At 50.0% G+C, this 22,807-nt stretch overlaps 1 protein-coding gene across 1 annotated transcript in view; it reads right to left on the reverse strand.

Annotated features, from left to right (window-relative positions):
• The window catches only part of paip1 (poly(A) binding protein interacting protein 1), a 58,190-nt gene extending 46,573 nt beyond the window's left edge, over positions 1 to 11,617 (reverse strand). Inside the window, exon 1 of the mRNA XM_038805945.1 lies at positions 11,266 to 11,617. Coding sequence (XP_038661873.1) covers positions 11,266 to 11,581 — 316 coding nt within the window. The 5' untranslated portion in view covers positions 11,582 to 11,617. The remainder of the gene's footprint in view (positions 1 to 11,265) is intronic.
• Positions 11,618 to 22,807: the final 11,190 nt, after the last annotated feature.

The following is a 22,807-nucleotide window of genomic DNA, read 5'->3' on the forward strand; positions in this document are numbered from 1 at the left end:
AAATTGGCTAGTTGAAAGAAGACAGAGAGTGGTAGTTGATGGGAAATGTTCAGAATGGAGTTCAGTTACGAGTTACGAGTGGCGTACCACAAGGATCTGTTCTGGGGCCGTTGCTGTTTGTCATTTTTATAAATGACCTAGAGGAGGGCGCAGAAGGATGGGTGAGTAAATTTGCAGACGACACTAAAGTCGGTGGAGTTGTAGACAGTGCGGAAGGATGTTGCAGGTTACAGAGGGACATAGATAAGCTGCAGAGCTGGGCTGAGAGGTGGCAAATGGAGTTTAATGTGGAGAAGTGTGAGGTGATTCACTTTGGAAAGAACAGAAATGCGGAATATTTGGCTAATGGTAAAATTCTTGGTAGTGTGGATGAGCAGAGGGATCTCGGTGTCCATGTACATAGATCCCTGAAAGTTGCCACCCAGGTTGATAGGGTTGTGAAGAAGGCCTATGGTGTGTTGGCCTTTATTGGTAGAGGGATTGAGTTCCGGAGCCATGAGGTCATGTTGCAGTTGTACAAAACTCTAGTACGGCCGCATTTGGAGTATTGCGTACAGTTCTGGTCGCCTCATTATAGGAAGGACGTGGAAGCTTTGGAACGGGTGCAGAGGAGATTTACCAGGATGTTGCCTGGTATGGAGGGAAAATCTTATGAGGAAAGGCTGATGGACTTGAGGTTGTTTTCGTTAGAGAGAAGAAGGTTAAGAGGTGACTTAATAGAGGCATACAAAATGATCAGAGGGTTAGATAGGGTGGACAGCGGGAGCCTTCTCCCGCGGATGGAGGTGGCTAGCACGAGGGGACATAGCCTTAAATTGAGGGGTAATAGATATAGGACAGAGGTCAGAGGTGGGTTTTTTACGCAAAGAGTGGTGAGGCCGTGGAATGCCCTACCTGCAACAGTAGTGAACACGCCAACATTGAGGGCATTAAAACATTTATTGGATAAGCATATGGATGATAAGGGCATAGTGTAGGTTAGATGGCCTTTAGATTTTTTCCATGTCGGTGCAACATCGAGGGCCGAAGGGCCTGTACTGCGCTGTATCGTTCTATGTTCTATAACTTCGCTGCAGTGTTAATCTAAGCCTACTTGGGACAATAATGGTTATGAAATTCCATCTCCCTCTTTATTGCCCACTCCACCAACCTATCTATAAAATTTTGGAGATTATAGCTATCCTCTGCACTGTTCACCACCCGGCCAATCTTGGTGCCGTCTGCAAATTTCCCAATTGTGCCCCCCACCTGCACACCCAAATCGTTAATATATAACACAAACAGTAAGTGTCCCAACACAGAGCCGAGTGGAACACCACTTGAAACTACTTTCCAATTATCAGGCAGCCATCGACCAGAAATCAATGTTTTATCCAGTTTGCCACATTGCCCTGTATCACATGGGCTTTCACTTTTTTTTAATAGAACATACAGTGCAGAAGGAGGCATTCGGCCCATTGAGTCTGCACCGACCCACTTAAGCCCTCACTTCCACCCTAGCCCCCAACCCAATAACCCCATCCTAACCTTTTTTTGGACACTACCGGGCAAATTAGCATGGCCAATCCACCAAACGTGCACGTCTTTGGACTGTGGGAGGAAATTGGAGGACCCAGAGGAAACCTACGCAGACACAGGGAGAAGGTTCAGACTCCGCACAGACACTGACCAGGAGGGAATCGTACCTCGGACCCTGGTGCTGTGAAGCCACAGTGCTAACCACTATGCTACCGTGCTGCCCACTTTCTTGACCAATCTGACATGTGGGACTTTGTCAAATGTCTTGCTAAAATCCATGTACACCACATCCACTGCACTACCTTCGTCAACCCTTCTTGTCACTTCCTCAAATTTGTGAGGCAAGACCTTCCTTTAACAAATAAATGCTGACTATCCCTTGCCTTTCTATGTGACAGATAATCCTATCTCTCAGGATTGATTCTATTAATTTGCCCACCTCGGAGGCAAGACTAACTGGACTATAATACTTTGGCATTTCCTTCGATCCCTTAAAAAATGGAACCATGTTCGCATTTCTCCAGTCCTCTGGTACCTCCCCTGTATCTAGTGAGGATTGGAAAGCTATCCTCAGAGCATCTGCTAGCTCCTTCCTGACCTCCTTCAGTAGCTTCAGAAACAATCCATTTGGCCCTGGCGGCTTATCAACTTTCAAAGATTCCAACCTTTCGAGTGCTTCCACTCTCTTTATTATTCCATCAAATATCTCAGTGTTCCTCCTGGGCTACTATATCTGCATCATCCATTTCCTTTCTAAACACCGAGGCAATATATTCATTTGAAACCCTTCCCACAGGGAAGTGCGGTGGCACAGCGGTTAGCATTGCTGCCTCACAGCGCCGAGGTCCCAGGTTCGATCCCGGCCCCGGGTCACTGTCCGTGTGGAGTTCGCACATTCTCCCCATGTGTGCATGGGTTTCACCCACAACCCAAAGATGTGCAAGTTAGGTGGATTGGCCACGCTAAATTGCCCCTTAATTGGAAAAAAAATTAAGAACTGGGCACTCTAAATTTATAAAAATAAATAAATAAAACCCTTCCCACAGTCTCTGCATCTACACACAAGATCCCTTCCTCATCTCTGATCCCCCTTTTTCCATAACTAACTTTTACCATTAATATATTGGTTATATACTTGCTGATTTTTTTTACTTGCTAATCTGGCTTCGATTTCCTTATTTCCTTCCCTGCAATTCCTCTACTCATTTAGGCTATCTGCAATGCTTAGTTCTTTCTGCCTATTGGACGCCTTCTTTTTCTGTTTGACCTCCCCCTGTATCCGTTAGACAACCACGGGGCCTAGATTTGGCAGTTCCGTTCCCTGAAGGACATTGAGAGCCTTTTTCCTCGGATGGTGATGTCTAGCACGAGGGGACATAGCTTTAAATTAAGGGGAGATAGATATAGGACAGATGTCAGAGGTAGGTTCTTTACTCAGAGAGTAGTAAGGGCGTGGAAGGCCCTGCCTGCAACAGTAGTGGACTCGCCAACACTAAACAAATTCAAATGGTCATTGGCTAGGCATATGAATGATAAGGGAGTAGTGTAGATGGGCTTTAGAGGGGTTTCACAGGTCTGCGCAACATCAAGGGCCGAAGGGCCTGTACTGCGCTGTAATGTTCTATGACATTAGCGAACCAGGTGGGTTTCACAAAATTGATTCATGGTAATCGATATTTAATTCCAGATTTCTATTGAATTCAAATTTCACCATCTGACTGTGGGTCTCTGGGTTACTAATCAGCCTCCCCTTGATTAGTCAATCAGCAGCCAAACACAGTCATATTCAAAGAATCATACCTTATCACAATGTCCCAGACACCAACACCACCAGGCCTTGGTCCTGTCAGGGAGTTGGTGGCACAGTGCTGTGTAGTTGGGAGGGAGATGCCCCGAGAATCCTCAACATTGACTCTGGACCCCATGAAGTCTCATGGCATCAAATTCAAAAAGAGCAAGAACATCTGATAACCAGCTCCCCCCTTCCCTCCATTGAAGAATCAGTACATCTCCATGGTGAGCACCACTTGGAGGAAGCACTGAGGGTGGCACAGAATGTACTCTATATCCCCCATATATATCCCCCAGGACTTCAATCTCCATTACTACGAGTGGCTTGGTTAGCATAAGATTGGATTTTTTTTAAAGTTGCGTGTATCGAGGTACAGTTAAAAGTATTGTTCTGCGAATAGTCCAGACAGATCACTCCATACATGAAAAAAAACATAATAACAATGTAAATACATAGACACAGGCAATGCGTAAGCATACAGAGTGTAGTGTTACTCAGTAGAGAAGGTGTGTGAAGAGATCAGATCAGTCCACGAGAGAGTCATTCAGGACCATGACTGGCTATGATGGTTGCATCCTGAAGGGAAGAGCTGCCAAACCCAGGTCAGATCTAGGCCCTGCAGTCCTGCTGCAAACAGTTGTGAACGGCGGTAAAAATGGGACAAACATTAGGAGGAGGTGGCTCCACAATATCCCATCTTAAAAGATGGGGGGAACCCAGCACATCAGTGCAAAAGACAAAGCTGAAGCATTTGCAGCCACCTTCAGCCCGAAATGCTGAGTGGTTGATCCATCTTGGCCTCCTCCCGAGGTCCCAACTATCCAGGGTGCCAATCTTCAGCCAATTCTATTCACTCTGTGTGATTTGAAGAAATTAAATAAACTGAACACTGCAAAGGTTATGGATAATATTCTACAACAGCACCAAAGACCTGTGTTCTCCAGCCAAGCTGTTCCAGTACAGCTGCAACACTAGCATGCACCTGATAATTTAGAAAATTGCCCAGGAATGTCCTGCCCAAAAAAAGCAGGACAAATCCCATCCAGTCAATCACTGCGCCAGACAGTGCTATCAGGCGGCCTATACATCCAACCTTCACTCTATGAGCGTAGACAGTCTTTTTCAATACATTCTGCCTCGCAATTCCCATCCCTTCATTACCTCTACCATCACCACCTCTACTGGTAAGTTGCCAGCTTCTCTTCCTCAGTAAACATTGATACAAACTGCTCATTCATTATGCATTCCTGCCTTGCCCTGCACCCATCACGAATGAGCCCCACCCACCTCCATAGTCATAAAATTTATACAGCACAGAAAGAGGCCCTTCAGTCCATCATATGTGCTGGCCCTCAAGCACCTATCGATTCTAATATCATTTTCCAGCACTTGGTCCGTAGTCTTGTGTGCTGTGGCATTTCAAGTTCTCATCTATATACTTATTAAATGTTGAGGGTTCCCGCCTCTACCAACCATTAAGACACTGAGTTCCAGATTCCCACCAACTTCTGGATGAAAAGGTTTTTCCTCAAATCCCCTGCTCCTTATCTTAAATCTATGCCTCCTGGTTATTAACCCATTCACCAAGGGGAAAAGTTGCTTCCTGTCGACCCTATCTCTATCCCTCAAAATTTTATACACCTCAGTGAGGTCCCCCCTCAGCCTTCTCTGCTCCAGGGAAAACAGCCCCAGCCTAACCAGCCTCTATCTACCCACTTGTTATTTTAATGCCTGCAGAAGAGCTTGTCTGACATTCCAGTCTTAGTGAACTTGCAATTCCATTCTCAAATTGCCAGTCTTATTTTCCTCTACATTTCCCCACACAACTTACTGCAGTTTACCCATCTGTCACTTTAGGATTTCACCTGACATGTAGCAAATACTCTCCTTTTCTGTTTCATTATAATCTCTACCTCCCTCGTTATCCAAGGAGCCCTGGCTTTGGTTTCCCTGTGGGAAGGTACTTCGTCTCACCTGAAACATCTCCTCCTTGCGGTGTTAACATAAGCCGACTTGCGTCACTAATAAAGATTATTATTGGAGATTGCCCATTGTTCATTAGTTTTTCACGTCAGTCTTTGGTTTAATTCCCCCTCATCCCATTGAAGTTAGCCCTCTTCCAATTCAGGAGTTCTACTTGTTGTTCCTTGCTCAATATCATCTGCTCCAGGAGCACAGAGTTTGCACATTTACTATTTGAGTTAGTTTGCCAGCTTATCAGGCATACAGATATCACCATCAATAAAATCTCAAAATATTCCAACAATGCTTGCCAATGCTCCACAATTAACTCCTCAGGTTGGACCCAGCCAATCCTCCCTGCACAGCCCAGAGAAACATCTCTCGTACTCCTCCCCAGCATTCCAATCTGACCTGACATTATCGACAGATATCCTCGCAACACCCAGCTCTCGCCCACACCATCTCCCCACTCCACTGCTCAGCGTCAGTCAGACAGCTTGTCTGACATTCCAGTCTTAGTGAGCTGCAATTTCCTTCAGAAAAACATTGGGAAGAATGAAGCAATCGCCTTGGGCTCCCACCACAAATTGCACACCATGACACCAGCTGGCCCCATAGAGGTTCCCCCAGATTGAACCAGATTTTGAGTAACATTGGTACATTAAATGAGACTGAGTTGTGATTATGGCTCAAGCAAAAAGAGCAAGGGTGTCCATATCACCTACCTTTACTGAGTGTGGAATCATAGAATCCTTACAGATCAGAAAGAGGCCATTTAGGCCCTGCCTCCATGCCAGCTCTCTGCAAGAGTAACTCGGCTCATCCCACTCTTCTGCCTTCTCCACAGCCCTGCAAAATCACTCCAAAAGATATCAAGAAATGGCTGAAGGCACTGGATACTGCAAAGGCTATGGACCCTGGCAATATTCCGGCAATAGTACTGAAGGCTTGTGCTCCAGAACTTGCCGCACTCCTAGCCAAGCTGTTCCAGTACAGCTACAACATTGGCATCTACTCAGCAAAGTGGAAAGTTGCCCAGGTATATCCTGTACACAAGAAACAAGACAAATCCAACCCAGCCAATTACCCCCCCCCCCCCTATCAGTCTACTCTTCATCATCAGTAAAGTGATGGGAGGCATCATCAACATTGCTATCAAGCAGCACTTACTCAGCAATAACCTGCTCACGGACACTCAGTTTGGGTTCCGCCAGAGTCACTCAGCTCCTGATCTCATTACAGCCTTAGATCAAACATGGACAAAAGAGATGAATGCCAGAGGTGAGGTGAGAGTGACTGCCCTGGGTGACATCAAGGCAGCATTTGACTGAGTGTGGCATCAAGGAGCCCGAGCTAAACTGCAGTCAATGGGAATCAGGGGGAAACTCTCCGCTGGTTGGAGTCATACCTGGCACATAGGAAGATGGTTGTGGTGGTTGGAGGTCAATCATCTCAGCTCCAGGACATCACTGCAGGAGTTTCTCAGGATAGTGTCATAGGCCCAACCATTTTCAGCTCCTTGATCAATGACCTCCCTTCAATCAGTAGGTCAGAAGTGGGGATGTTCACTGATGACTGCACAATGTTCAGCACCATACGGAACTCCTCAGATAATGAAGCAGTTCATGTCCAAATGCACTATGACCTGGACAATATCCAGGCTTGGGCTGACAAGTGGCGAGTTACAGTTGTATCACACAAGTGCCAGGCAATAACCATCTCCTACAAAAGAGGATCTAACCACTGCCCTTTGACATTCAATGGCATCACCATCGCTGAATCCCCACAATCAAGATCCTGGGGGTTACCATTGATCAGAAACTGAACTGGACCCAGCCACATTAATACTGTGGCTACCTGGGCAGGTCAAAGGCTAGGAATCCTGCGGCGAGTAACTCGCCTCCTGACCCCCAAAGCCTGTCCATCATCTACAAGGCACAAGTCATGAGTGTAATGGAATCCTCTCCACTTGCCTGGATAGGTGCAGCTACAACATTCAAGAACCTCAACACCATCCAGGACAAAGCAGCCCCGCTTGATTGCTCCCCCTTCCACAAACATTCAAACCCTCCACCACTGATGCACAGTGGCAACTATGTGTACCATCTACAAGACACACTGCAATAACTCACCAAGGTTCCTTCGACAGCACCTTCAAAACCCACTACCATTTAGAAGGACCACCACTCACCACCCCGACTTAGAAATATATTGGTGTTCCTGCACTGTCACTGGGACAGCATCCTGGCATTCCCTCCCTAACAGCACAGTGGATATACATATACCTCAAGGACTGCAGCGGTTCAAGAAGGCAACTCACCACCACCTTCTCAAGGCAACTAAGGATGGGCAATAAATGCTGGCCTAACCAGCGACACCCAATTCCTGCAAAGGAATTTTAAAAATAAACATAAATCTTTCCCCCAATTAACGCAGGAGCAGTACATTCCTGATCCTAACCAGCAGCTGTGTGAAAGATTTTCATGTCTCTGTCGATTTTAAAAACCAGGTGTTCTCTGATTCTTCACCCTTCTGCGAAGAGGAGCAATTTCTCCCTGCTTTCTCTGTCCAGGCCCCAGATCATCTTGAACATCTCTTTGAAGTCTCCACTCAAATATCTCTGAAGAGAACAGCCAATTTCAGAAATCTCCCCATAGAACTGAAATTTCTCATCCCTGGAGCTAGTCTGGCAAATCTTCTTTGCATTTACTCCAACACCTCTGCATCCCTTTGAAGGATGACTGCCCAGAATTAGCCAGTTTTTTTTTTACAAAAAGCCAGTTTTGTAAAGTTCACCACAACCTTCTGGCTTTTGTACTTTGTGATTTTATTTAGAAAGACTTCAGAACCTCTTTCTCGAGCTGCCTTGCCATCTTTAACGAATTGTGCACACATACCCCGGTCCCTCTACACTCTTCACAAATGTGTCCATTGTTTTATATTGTGATTCCTCATTCTGCCTACCAAAATGTTTGATTTCATATTTCTCATCCATTCCACCTGTATTCCCTTCAAGTCGACCTCTATTCCCCCTCTTGTAGAAACATACATAGAAAATAGAAGCAGGAATAGACCATTCGGCCTTTCAAGCCGGCTCCGCCATCCTCAAACTATGATCCCTCATTCTGGACTCCCCCACCATCGGGAACATTCTTTCTGAATCTACCCTTTCTAATCCTGTTAGAATTTTGTAAGTTTCTATGAGATCCCCCCCTCACTCTTCTAAACTCCAATTAATATAATCCTAACCGACTTAGTCTCTCCTCAAAGTCTTGCAAGTTTTGCACCATCTGCAAATTTCGAAACTGTGCCGTCCACACTTAAATCTCGGACATTAACATACATCAAGAAAGGCAATGGTCCTCATAGCGATTCCTTCCTCTGATCTGAAAAACAACAATTCACCACTACTCAGTTTCCTGTCACTCGGCCAACTTTGTATCACTGCTGCCACTCTCTCTTTTATTCCATGGGTTTTAACTTTGCTGACAAGCCTGTTGTGTGCTACTTTATCTAACAATGTATTTATCATGGAAACCTTCTGGACTCAACTACTCCAACGCTCGTGACGATCCACCCCTCTGTAAACTTTAGAATTCTCTGCCTGCACCCTGTCCCACACCATGTCCCATCCATCACCCATGTCCTCACTGACACACACCCACTTACAGCCCTTCAATTTACATTCCACATATTTATAACATGCACCGTATCTCCAATCCCAAACACTCCATATCGCCCAACTATGGATTCCTGTGCAATTCTTCACCCCACCCACCATTGTCATCCCCACTTTCAGGTGTCTCATTCCAACCTCCGGAATTCTTTCCCTGAACCGCTCTGCCTCTCCATACATCTCTCCACTTTTAAGGCCACCCTTAAGACCCAACTCTTTGACCAAGCTCTCCTACAATCTAAAGAGGTCACATAATTGCAGGTTGTTTGAGAAATTAATCACCCAGTTCCTTCTCACAGCCACTCTTACAGTCCGGCGAGTGCACGGACGATAGGCTGGGAATTCAAACTAACGGAGGAAGAAGCAAGCTCCAACTGAGACCAGGCTGTGAGACCTTTGTGTCTTTTAATGCTTTCATTGAAGCAAAAAAAATACTGAAGGTGCAAATTTATTCATATTGTGAAATATGTTACTTCATTTTACAGACTTATTTTGGACATTGAAAATTTCAATTAATGAGCAAAAATGGCACGGCAAACATTTTAACCAAAAGATTTTAGGAGAAATTTGCTTTCTTCATCAACCAACTATCGGCACATGTAGAATTTCCATCAATATTATGAATGGTTTACATGGGAAATTCTACTACAAATATTGATATTGATGGTAGATATGACAAATGCACATGATAAGTTTTTTTAAAAACAAAAAACACCCAGGTTTTATTGAATGCAGCCGACTGCTGTGCTACAGGTGATGAAGAGCACTGGTTCCATGCAATTCCTGTCAACTTTTTCCATCATGAATTTGTTTCCACATTCATAATGACAACTGCACATGACAACTGTTCCTGTGCAACTGAAGACGCAGCCGTGGCAGGATTGTGACATTAACTGTGGCATGATAAGTTTACAGACAGCTCCCATTGCAAATGTGCAGTAAGAAATCACAACACCAGATCCAACAGGTTTGTTTCAAATCACCAGCTTTCGGAGCACAGCTCCTTCCTCAGGTGAATGGAGAGGGAGGTTCGAGAAACATTTATATAGACAAAGTCAAAGGTGCAAGACGATACTTTGAATGCGAGCATTTGCAGGTAATTAAGTCTTTACAGAGCCAGAGAGAGGGGTAACCCCAGGTTAAAGAGGTGTGAATTGTCTCAAACCAGGACAGTTAGTAGGATTTCGCAAGCCTAGGCCAGATGGTGGTCTGAATGTAATGCGACATTACATTCCCGAAGCGCGGTATTTTGGCGAGACCATGCAGACGCTGCGACAACGGATGAACGGACATCGCACGACAATCACCAGACAGGAATGTTCTTTGGCTTTGCCTGGGGGAAGCGGGCAGCAGAATCAAGGATCCCTCCCACCCGGCTTACTCACTTTTCCAACTTCTTCCATCGGGCAGGAGATACAGAAGTCTGAGAACACGCACGAACAGACTCAAAAACAGCTTCTTCCCCACTGTCACCAGAGTCCTAAATGACCCTCTTATTGATTGACCTCATTACTACACCCTGTATGCCAATGCTTATGTAGTTACATTGTATATCTTGTGTTGCCCTATTAAGTATTTTCTTGAATTTTGTTTAATTCCCTTTTCTTCCCATGTACTGAATGATCTGTTGAGCTGCTTGCAGAAAAATACTTTTCACTGTACCTCGGTACACATGACAATAAACAAATCCAATCCAATCTATACATTTCCCGGATATAAATGTACCTGAACATGGAATTTCGAATGATTCTATACATCAGTCAGATATCAACATACATGAGCACCTTACAGCCTCTATAGATTATATACATTAGCCAGATATTTAAAGATAAGCCATGATCTCATTGGACGGCGGAGCAGGCTCGAGGGGCCAGATGGCCGACTCCTGCTCCTAGTTCTTATATCAATGAACCTGAGCCCTTTACAACCGCTACAGAGTTTATACATGAGAGATGGCAATGTACCCAAGACCTATAGTCTCTAAAGATTCTACACATTAGCCAGATATCAACATACTTGGGCCCCTTGCAACCTCTAGATTCTATACATTAGCCAAATATCGACATACTTGGGCCCCTTGCAACCTCTAGATGCTATAGAATGGCCAGATATCAACATCCCTGGGTTTCTTACAACCTCTATAGATACTATAGAATAGCCAGACATCAACATACATAAGCTCCTTGCAATCTCTACAGTCTATACATTCCCTGGACATTAACATCCTCCTGGAGTCTGTACAGATTCTATACATTCCCTGGATTGGAATGGGTCCATATGAATCCCCCTATAGATTCTATAGGGTTGCCCCATTTACCTGAGTACTCGGCAGCGGGCGGGCTGCTCCGTGGCTGCCTCAGGGGCTCCTGCTGCTGGATGCCGCTCTTCACATGGACGCCGTTGCCCTGCACGATGGCCGCCCCGTTGGCGGTGCCGGCTCCGGCCGCCAGCCCCAGGCCAGGCCCGGGCCCCGGGCCGGCGCACAGCCCGTTCTCCTGGGCGCCGTCGCCGTGCCCCTGGGCCCGCCCGCCGGGACCCGGGGCCTGCGGGGCGGGGGCAGCGCCGAACCCGCGGCCTCGGCCGCGACCCGCTCCCGGCGCCCGGTCGAAAGCGGCGGGTTTGCCGCCCTCCATCGTCCGTTACCGTTTAGCGCCTCCACTTCCGGCGGAAGCCGCTCGCGACCCGCCCCCCCACCCGCGGCCGCATCCGGTTCAAAACAAAACAACCGGAAGTGCGCCACAATCGGGTCAACCGCCGCCTCGCACTTCCGACGGCGGCGCCAATGAACCTGTGGGCAAGAGGCGACCAGGCCGTAAAGTCCGCAGGTCCTCCCACTCCCACGCCCAGTCCGCCGGTCGGCCCAGCTGTCTCCCAAACGTAACCCTCCCCAGCCCGCGCCACCTATAGGAGGCGGCTGACACTGACTCAGCGACAAAGACCAACCAGACCAGGAGGGGGCGCTCTCTCAGTACTGACCCTCTGACAGTGCAGCACTCCCTCAGTACTGACCCTCTGACAGTGCGGCACTCCCTCAGTACTGACCCTCTGACAGTGCGGCACTCCCTCAGTACTGACCCTCTGACAGTGCAGCACTCCCTCAGTACTGACCCTCTGACAGTGCAGCACTCCCTCAGCACTGACGCTCTGACAGTGCAGCACTCCCTCAGTACTGACCCTCTGACAGTGCGGCACTCCCTCAGTACTGACCCTCTGACAGTGCGGCTCTCCCTCAGTACTGACCCTCTGACAGTGCAGCAGTCCCTCAGTACTGACCCTCTGACAGTGCAGCACTCCCTCAGTACTGACCCTCTGACAGTGCGGCACTCCCTCAGTACTGACCCTCTGACAGTGCTACATTTCCTCAGTACTGACCCTCTGACAGTGCTACATTCCCTCAGTACTGACCCTCTGACAGTGCGGCACTCCCTCAGTACTGACCCTCTGACAGTGCAGCACTCCCTCAGTACTGACCCTCTGACAGTGCAGCACTCCCTCAGTACTGACCCTCTGACAGTGCGGCACTCCCTCAGTACTGACCCTCTGACAGAGCAGCACTCCCTCAGTACTGACCCTCTGACAGTGCGGCACTCCCTCAGTACTGACCCTCTGACAGTGCAGCATTCCCTCAGTACTGACCCTCTGACAGTGCGGCACTTCCTCAGTACTGACCCTCTGACAGTGCAGCACTTCCTCAGTACTGACCCTCTGACAGTGCGGCACTCCCTCAGTACTGAGTCTCTGACAGTGTGGCACTCCCTCAGTACTGACCCTCTCACAGTGCGGCTCTCCCTCAGTACTGACCCTCTGACAGAGCAGCACTCCCTCAGTACTGACCCTCTGACAGTGCGGCACTCCCTCAGTACTGACCCTCTGACAGTGCAGCATTCCCTCAGTACTGACCCTCTGACAGTGCGGCACTTCCTCAGTACTGACCCTCTGACAGTGCGGCACTCCCTCAGTACTGAGTCTCTGACAGTGTGGCACTCACTCAGTACTGACCTTCTGACAGTGTGGCACTCCCTCAGTACTGACCCTCTGACATTGCAGCACTCCCTCAGTACTGACCCTCTGACAGTGCGGCACTCCCTCAGTACTGACCCTCTCACAGTGCGGCTCTCCCTCAGTACTGACCCTCTGACAGAGCAGCACTCCCTCAGTACTGACCCTCTGACAGTGCGGCACTCCCTCAGTACTGACCCTCTGACAGTGCAGCATTCCCTCAGTACTGACCCTCTGACAGTGCGGCACTTCCTCAGTACTGACCCTCTGACAGTGCAGCACTTCCTCAGTACTGACCCTCTGACAGTGCGGCACTCCCTCAGTACTGAGTCTCTGACAGTGTGGCACTCACTCAGTACTGACCTTCTGACAGTGTGGCACTCCCTCAGTACTGACCCTCTGACATTGCAGCACTCCCTCAGTACTGACCCTCTGACAGTGCGGCACTCCCTCAGTACTGACCCTCTCACAGTGCGGCTCTCCCTCAGTCCTGACCCTCTGACAGTGTGGCACTCCCTCAGTACTGACCTGTTGACAGTGCGGCACTCCCTCAGTCCTGACCCTCTGACAGTGTGGCACTCCCTCAGTACTGACCTGTTGACAGTGTGGCACTCCCTCAGTACTGACCCTCTGACAGTGCTGCATTTCCTCAGTACTGACCCTCTGACAGTGCAGCGCTCCCTTAGTACTGACCCTCTGACAGTGCAGCATTCCCTCAGTACTGACCCTCTGACAGTGCGGCACTTCCTCAGTACTGACCCTCTGACAGTGCAGCACTTCCTCAGTACTGACCCTCTGACAGTGCGGCACTCCCTCAGTACTGAGTCTCTGACAGTGTGGCACTCACTCAGTACTGACCTTCTGACAGTGTGGCACTCCCTCAGTACTGACCCTCTGACATTGCAGCACTCCCTCAGTACTGACCCTCTGACAGTGCGGCACTCCCTCAGTACTGACCCTCTCACAGTGCGGCTCTCCCTCAGTACTGACCCTCTGACAGTGCGGCACTCCCTCAGTACTGACCCTCTGACAGTGTGGCACTCCCTCAGTACTGACCTGTTGACAGTGTGGCACTCCCTCAGCACTGACCCTCTGACAGTGCAGCACTCCCTCAGTACTGACCCTCTGACAGTGCTGCATTTCCTCAGTACTGACCCTCTGACAGTGCAGCACTCCCTCAGTACTGACCCTCTGACAGTGCTGCATTTCCTCAGTACTGAGTCTCTGACGTTACAAATATTCTTGCATGAGCCTTTTCTTCAGTATAGTACTTCAAAAATGAATTTTGATTCGATCAATAAAAACATGACTGTCAGTGCCCCTGTCTTTCCCCGTACCTCTGCGCATTGTTTCTGTTCAAATAATCATCCAATGGCCTCTTGACCGCCTCAATTCAACCTGTCTAGACCTCACTTCCAGGCCTTGCATTCCAGACCCCAACCATTCGCTGTGTGAAAAATCTTTTTATCACATGATATTTGATAAGGTCAGGATAACTATTTTATCACTATGCAATAGCCTACACTATAATAAACCTTAAGGGACAACCTGCAGAGAACTGAGCAAGCTGTGTTGGTGAGTGTGGTGAATGTATAATTCACACTGTGTATCACTGTGTCCCTGTGGGCTCTGTCTGTGAGCCGTTGCGCGGCTCTGCCCACGGGGGGAGATGAGGAGCTTGTACAGGGCTCCACCCTTGGCTCCGCCCATGGCTCCGCCCATGGCTCCTCCCACTACCAGAAGTATAATGTGCTGCAGTCTTGTGAGTCTGCCCTCAGTTCATCTGGTCTCCGGCAGTCTCAGTTGTAAGTCGATTAAAGCCACGGTTTACTTCCACTCGTGTCTTGAGTGAATTGATGGTCGCATCAATTTAATCGACTTTAAAAAAACCCACCATGGAATCAGCCCTCAATCCTGATCGACTGGAACTCGACCCGCAGGCCGCAGAAGCGAAGGAAATCTTCCTACATTGGCTTCGGTGCTTCAAGGCCTACCTGGCTGCGTCGACTACCTCCGCTGTTACTGAAGAGCAGAAACACAGTCTCCTACACGCACGGGTGAGCCATCGCATTTCTACTCAACTGGATAGTACCGACTCGTACACCGAAGCCCTTGCTATACTCGTCCGCCTATACGTGCGGCCTGTAAATGAAGTTTACGCACGGCATATTTTAACTACCCGCTGCCAGCACCCCGCAGAGTCGCTAGAGGACTACCTGCGCGATCTAAAAGCTCTTGCATGGGAATGTAACTTTCAAGCTGTAACTGCCTCCCAGCATATGGAACTCGCTGTCCGTGATGTGAATGTTGCAGGGGTCCGGTCTAACTACGTGCGCCAGCGTCGCCTCGAAAAAGGGGCCCAGAACTTGGAGGACACTGTAACACTAGCAACCTCGCTGGAAGTCGCGTTTCAAAGTTTGAACTCATTCCCCGCCGACCACGCGACCCTATCGTGGACCCCCGACCAGAGACTGCCTCAGGCCTGCGCCGCACGGCCATCCGCCCACCACGGAGCGCCATCGTGCCATTTCTGCGGTCAGCCCTAACACCCACAGCAGCACAGTCCGGCCAGCAACGCAACCTGCAGCAGCTGCGGTCGAAAAGGACATTTTGCAAAGGTATGCCTGTCTAAATCTAAACCCTCAAACTCTACCGCTATCCAGAGCAATCGCCCCTCCAACTCGCAGGCCCGCAGACCCCACAATGTTGCAGCGTGTCTGCCGACTCCACCTCCACACGACATGTACGACTCATGGGGGCCGCCATCTTGGCAATCCTCCCCCACGTGGCCGGCCATGTGCGACTCATGGGGGCCGCCATCTTGGCAATCCTCCCCCACGTGGCCGGCCACGTGCGATTCATGGGGGCCGCCATCTTGGCAATCCTCCCCCACGTGGCCGGCCATGTGCGATTCATGGGGGCCGCCACCTTGGGCACCATCTTCCTCACCGCCAGCCAGGTGCGATCAACGGGGCCACCATCTTGGCCATCACCCGATGTTCATATCGATGACTACGACCTCCGCGGACAGTCATCATGGGGCCACTCCAGCGCTGCTGATCGAGCCACCGACTACCCGCAACTCAACGCAGTCACTTTGGACCAGTCACAGCCAAAGCACCTCAGAATCTCAATGATGCCCATTCAGGTCAACGGATACAAGACACCGTGTCTCTTCGACTCCGGGAGCACTGAGAGCTTCGTTCATCCAGACCTGGTAAGACGCTGTTTGCTCCCTATATTTTTAGCACGGTAAACTATCTCCCTCGCCTCGGGCTCGCACTCGGTCCAGATACAAGGGCGCACCATTGCAACATTAACGATACAGGGCGCCAACTACTCCAAATTCCAGTTGTACGTACTCCCAGATCTCTGCGCCCCTCTCCTACTCGGGCTCGATTTTCAATGCAATCTTAGAAGCCTCACACTCAGCTTCGGCGGACCCCTGCCCCCCCTCACTATATGCAGTCTAGCAACTCTAAAAATCGACTCCCCTCCACTCTTCGCTAATCTCACTGCCAACTGCAAACCAGTGGCCACTCGCAGCAGGAGGTATAGCCTGCAGGACAGGGTATTTATTAGAGCCGAAGTCCAGCAGCTTCTACGTGAGGGAGTCATAGAGGCCAGTAACAGCCCCTGGAGAGCTCAGGTGGCGGTCGTCAAGACCGGGGAAAAGTGTGATAATGACCCCCTCCGGGGAGAGAACACAAGAGGTGATCGTCTCCCTGGACGCAGAAAAGGCCTTCGACAGAGTCGAATGGAAATACCTCATAGAGGTACTGGAGCGGTTCGGGCTTGGAACAGGATTCACCGCTTGGGTAAAGCTCCTATACAACGCTCCCATGGCGCGTGTACGGACCAACAATACCAACTCCCAATACTTCCAGCTGCACAGGGGCACCAGACAAGGATGCCGACTGTCCCCGCTAGCAATCGAACCGCTAGCAATCGCGCTCAGGGCAGCAAAAAATTGGAGGGGTATCCGAAGGGGAGGCAGAGAGCACAGAGTCTCACTCTATGCAGATGACCTGCTCCTCTATATCTCGGACCCACAAAGCAACATGGACGGAATCATTGCGCTCCTGAAAGAGTTTGGAGCCTTCTCGGGCTACAAACTCAACATGAGCAAAAGCGAGATCTTCCCAGTACACCCGCAAGGTGGGGGGGGGGGGGGGGGGGGGGGGGCAGCACTAAAGGGGCTGCCATTCAAATAAGCCCGACACAAATTCCGCTACCTGGGGATCCAAATAGCCCATGACTGGAAAGGGATCCACAAATTGAATCTCACCAGTCTGACGGAGGAAGTAAAAAAGGACCTACAAAGATGGAACACACTCCCACTCTCCCTCGCGGGGAGAGTCCAGACGATCCAAATGAACGTACTGCCCAGGTTCCTCTTCCTGTTTAGATCTATTCCGATCTACATCCCCAAGGCCTTTTTCAAAGCGCTGGACAAACTAATCATGGTGTTCGTATGGGGGGGTAAAAATGCTAGGATCCCAAAGAAGGTCCTACAAAAAACAAAATCCGGGGGGGGCTAGCCCTCCCGAATCTACAATTCTACCACTGGGCGGCAACAGCCGAGCGAGTGAGGGGATGGATCCAGGAGCCAGAAGCCGAGTGGGTGCGTGCGGAGGAGGCCTCCTGCATGGGGACCTCCCTCCGGGCCCTTACCACGGCAGCACTCCCATCCCCACCCAAAAAACACTCCAGCAGCCCAGTGGTGACAGCCACCCTCCAATCCTGGAACCAACTGCGGCAGCAATTTGGCCTGACCAAAATGTCGAACAGGGCTCCCATCTGCAACAACCATAGGTTCAAACCAGCACTGACTGACGCCACCTTCAAAAGGTGGAGGTAGGACGGAGGGACACTGACAGTCAGGGACCTATACACGGACGGCAGGATCGCAACACTGGACGAACTGACAGAGAAATTTCGGCTAGCCAGGGGGAACGAGCTACGGTATCTGCAGCTCAAAAACCTCTTGCGAAAGGAGACAAGGACGTACCCACAACTGCCACGACAGACACTACTGGAAGACCTACTGGACGCAAGTAGCCTAGAGAAAGGGAACTGTAGCGACATGTATGACCGACTGGTAGAAAGGGACGACACCGTACTGGACGCAACAAGAATGAAATGGGAGGACGACCTGGGGATGGAGATAGGGTGGGGACTCTGGTGCGAAGCACTGCATAGGGTCAACTCCACCTCCATGTGCGAAAGGCTCAGCCTGACGCAACTAAAAGTGGTACATAGAGCCCACTTAACAAGAACCCGTATGAGTAGGTTCTTCCCGGAGGTGGAGGACAGATGTGAACGGTGCCAAAGAGGCCCGGCCAACCACGCCCACATGTTCTGGTCTTGCCCCAGACTTGTGGAGTACTGGACAGCCTTCTTCGAGGTTATGTCCAAAGTGGTGGGGGTGAGGGTGGAGCCATGCCCGATAGTGGCGGTCTTCGGGGTTTCAGACCAGCCAGATCTATTCCTGGGGAGGAGGGCGGACGCCCTTGCCTTTGCCTCCCTGATCGCCCGCCGTAGAATCCTGTTTGGCTGGCGGTCAGCAGCACCACCCAGAGCTGCAGACTGGCTGTCCCACCTCTCGGAATCTCTCCAAATGGAGAAAATCAAATTCGCCATCCGAGGGTCAGACGACGGCTTCCACAGAACGTGGGAGCCATTCATGCAACTGTTCCGGGACCTGTTTGTGGCCAACGAACAAGAGGAAGAATAGTCGGGTGGCCAAGAATCAGGGGAAAATGGACGGGAATCGGGGGGGAGGTAGCCGGGGGGGAGGGCTACGGGTTCGTTATGGGGGTTTGTTCTCATGGTTTTATGCTTATTTATTTTTCTTGTTAATTTATTGTTTTTGTATTGGAGGGGAGGGGTTACTGTTTTTCTCTGTTGTGATAACATTTGTTGTTGAAAACTTGAATAAAAATTATTCCAAAAAAAAAGGAAGGACAAAGCGGCAAGCGACAGTCTGATGGCAAGCTAAGGCCCAAAACCAAACTCTAAATAAATGCCTATAAACATGTGCCTCGGCCATATTGGGGAATGTAAAATATGTATGCCGGTTAAAGGGGGTGGCCACAGTTGTTATTATGAAGATGCTTACCTGTAAATATACATGTTACTTTTTGCGTGTTTTTTTTCTAATAATTTGTAATTTGTTGGATATAAAATATGAAAACTCAATAAAAAACATTTCCAAAAAGAAAAACCGGGGAACAGTTCCGGATGGTGGTTGATTACAGCCAGACCATTAACTGATTCACGCACCTTGATGCGTACCCCCTCCCCCGGATTGCAGACATGGTAAATCAGGTTGCCCAGTACCGCATCTTCTCCACGGTGGATCTGAAGTCTGCATACCACCAGCTCCCAATCCGCCCGGAGGACCGCCACTACACGGCGTTCGAGGCCGATCGCCGCCTCTTCCATTTCCTCCGGGTCCCCTTTGGCTTCACGAATGGGGTCTCGGTGTTCCAACGAGCAATGGACCGAATGGTGGACCAGTACGGGCTGCGGGCCATGTTTCCGTCCCTGGATAACGTCACCATCTGCGGCCATGACCAGCAGGACCACGATGCCAACCTCCACCGATTTCTCCAAACTGCCCAGAAACTCAACCTCACATACAACAAGGAGAAATGCGTTTTCCGCACTACCAGACTAGCCATCCTCGGCTACATCGTGGAAAACGGGCTTCTGGGGCCCGACCCGCACCGTATGCGCCCCCTCTTACAACTCCCTCTCCCTCACTGTTCCAGGGCCCTCAAGAGGTGCCTTGGATTCTTCTCCAATTATGTCCAGTGGGTCCCCCAGTATACAGACAAAGCCCGCCCACTATTTAAGGCTACACTCTTCCCACTGTCAGCTGAGGCCCGCCAGGCCTTCAACTGCATCAAGGAGGACATGTCCAAAGCCGTCATGCGGGCGGTGGATGAATCCGTCCACTTTCAGGTGGAGAGCGACGCCTCAGAGGTCGCTCTCGCCGCTATTCTGAATCAGGCAGGGAGACCAGTAGCTTTCTTCTCCCAAACCCTCTCCGCTTCAGAACTTCGACACTCCTCAGTCGAAAAGGAAGCTCAAGCCATTGTGGAAGCCGTACGGCACTAGAGTCACTACCTCGCAGGTAGGAGGTTTACCCTCATCACCGACCAGAGATCGGTTGCCTTCATGTTCGACAACTCGCAATGGGGCAAAATAAAAAACTATAAAATCTTGAGGTGGAGAATCGAACTCTCCACCTATAATTATAATATCATATATCGGCCGGGGAAGCTCAACGAGCCCCCAGATGCCCTGTCCCACGGCACATGCGCCATCGCGCAAGACGACCGATTACAGGCTATCCACATTGACCTCTGCCACCCGGGGGTCACCCGGCTCGCCCACTACTTCAAAGCCCGCAACCTGCCCTTCTCCACCGAGGTGGTAAAAGCTGTCACCAGGAATTGTCGAATCTGCGCGGTGTGTGAACCGCACTTCTATAGACCAGACAAGGCCCACCTGGGTCTTGTGAGTCTGCCCTCAGTTCTTCTGGTCGCTGGCAGGCTCAGTTGTAAGTAGATTAAAGCCACAGTCCCTGTGGGCTCTATCTGTGAGTCGTTGCGCGGCTCTGCCCACGGGGGGAGATGAGGAGCTTGTACAGGGCTCCATCCTTGGCTCTGCCTATGGCTCCGCCCATGGCTCCTCCCACTATCAGAAGTATAAAGTGCTGGGGTCTTGTGAGTCTGCCCTCAGTTCGTCTGGTCACAGGCAGGCTCAGTTGTAAGTCAATTAAAGCCACAGTTTTTTTTAAAAAAAAGTTTTTTATTGAGTTTTCATATTTTATATCCAACAAATTACAAATTATTTGTTCCCCCCGGCTAGCCGAAATTTCTCTGTCAGTTCGTCCAGTGTTGCGATCCTGTCGTCCGTGTATAGGTCCCTGACTGTCAGTGTCCCCCCGTCCTGCCTCCACCTTTTGAAGGTGGCATCAGTCAGTGCTGGTGTGAACCTATGGTTGTTGCAGATGGGAGCCTTGTCCGATATTTTGGTCAGGCCAAATTGCTGCCGCAGTTGGTTCCAGGATTGGAGAGTGGGTGTCACCACTGGGCTGCTGGAGTGTTTTTTTGGGTGGGGATGGGAGTGCTGCCGTGGCGAGGGCCCGGAGGGAGGTCCCCATGCAGGAGGCCTCCTCCGCACGCACCCACTCGGCTTCTGGCTCCTGGATCCATCCCCTGTTTAAAGCCACAGTTGGCTTCCACTCGTGGCTTGAGTGAATTGATGGTCGCATCAGTGAGATACCCAGTTTATGCTGCTTAATGTCTTAATGATTTACACACATGTTGCGATGGTATAATGGTTTTGTTACCAGACTAATATGAAGGCTGAGCTGATGACCAGGCAGACACAAGGTTAAATTCTACCATAACCACTGGACAATTTTAGCTCATTGAATCAACCTGGAATTGAAAAAGATCATGCAAGAAATGGTGACCTTGTACGCCCAAATTGCTTTAAAAAAACGATTTGGTTCGCATGAGGGAAGGAAATCTTCAGCCCAGTCCTTATCCATTCGGGTCTGTGTGTCGCTCTCGATCCACAATAATAGATTCAGAAAGAATGTTACCGATGGTGGGGGAGTCCAGAACTAGGGGTCATAGTTTGAGGATAAGGGGTAAACCTTTTAGGACTGAGGTGAGGAGAAATTTCTTCACCCAGAGAGTGGTGAATCTGTGGAATTCGCTCCCACAGAAAGTAGTTGAGGCCAAAACGTTGTGTAATTTCAAGAAGGAGTTAGATGTAGCTCCTGGGGCTGAAGGGATCAAGGGGAGGGCGGGATCAGGATATTGAACTTTTGTTTTATAAATTTTGAGTACCCAATTCATTTTTTCCAATTAAGGGGCAATCCGCCTACCCTCCACATCTTTGGGTTGTGGGGACGAAACCCACACAGACACGGGGAGAATGTGCAAACTCCACACGGACAGTGACCCAGAGCCGGGATTGAACCTGGGACCTCAGCGCCGTGAGGCTGCAGTGCTAACCACTGTGCCACCGTGCTGCCCCTCAGGGTATTGAACTTGATATCAGCCATGATAGATAGATAGATAGATAGAACAGTACAGCACAGAACAGGCCCTTCGGCCCTCAATGTTGTGCCGAGCCATGATCACCCTACTCAAACCCTCGTATCCACCCTATACCCGTAACTCAACAACCCCCCCCCCCCCCCCCCCCCCTTAACCTTACTTTTATTAGGACACTACGGGCAATTTAGCATGGCCAATCCACCTAACCCGCACATCTTTGGACTGTGGGAGGAAACCAGAGCACCCGGAGGAAACCCACGCACACAGGGGGAGGATCACTATGAATGATCACTATGAATGGCGGAGCAGGCTCGAAATGCCGAATGGGCCTCCTCCTCTTTCTATTTTCTATGTCCCTATGTGGTTGAATCTGAACTTGCCCGGCTAAGCAGCTCATCACCACCTTCTCGAGGGCAAGTGAGAATGGGAAACATGTTTGTCTGGTGCACATCCTGTTCATGAATAAACAACGCGATGTGGGGATTCCTGAGTCTGGGCCCTGTGCCAGTTTCAGCCACTACACTTAATTCAGGGAGGGGTGGAGAGAGACCCTCCTGGGCATAGTTTTCTGAGGATTGACGTAAGGCTGACCGCAACAAGGACGGTAGGAGCAGGAAGTTTATTGAACTAACTCTGCATCTTTAAGAAAACATTTCTGCCCTGCCCAAGGTCCCAGGGAAATCTGTCCTGCTCCCGTCGTGTGGCGCTAGGCGTGACCACATCATCCCGGGATGACCCGATCTTCCCTGACCAGTTTGGGCCCCCCCCCCCCCC

This window comes from Scyliorhinus canicula, chromosome 8, assembly GCF_902713615.1.
Source record: "Scyliorhinus canicula chromosome 8, sScyCan1.1, whole genome shotgun sequence".
In the NCBI taxonomy this organism is placed as follows: domain Eukaryota; kingdom Metazoa; phylum Chordata; class Chondrichthyes; order Carcharhiniformes; family Scyliorhinidae; genus Scyliorhinus; species Scyliorhinus canicula.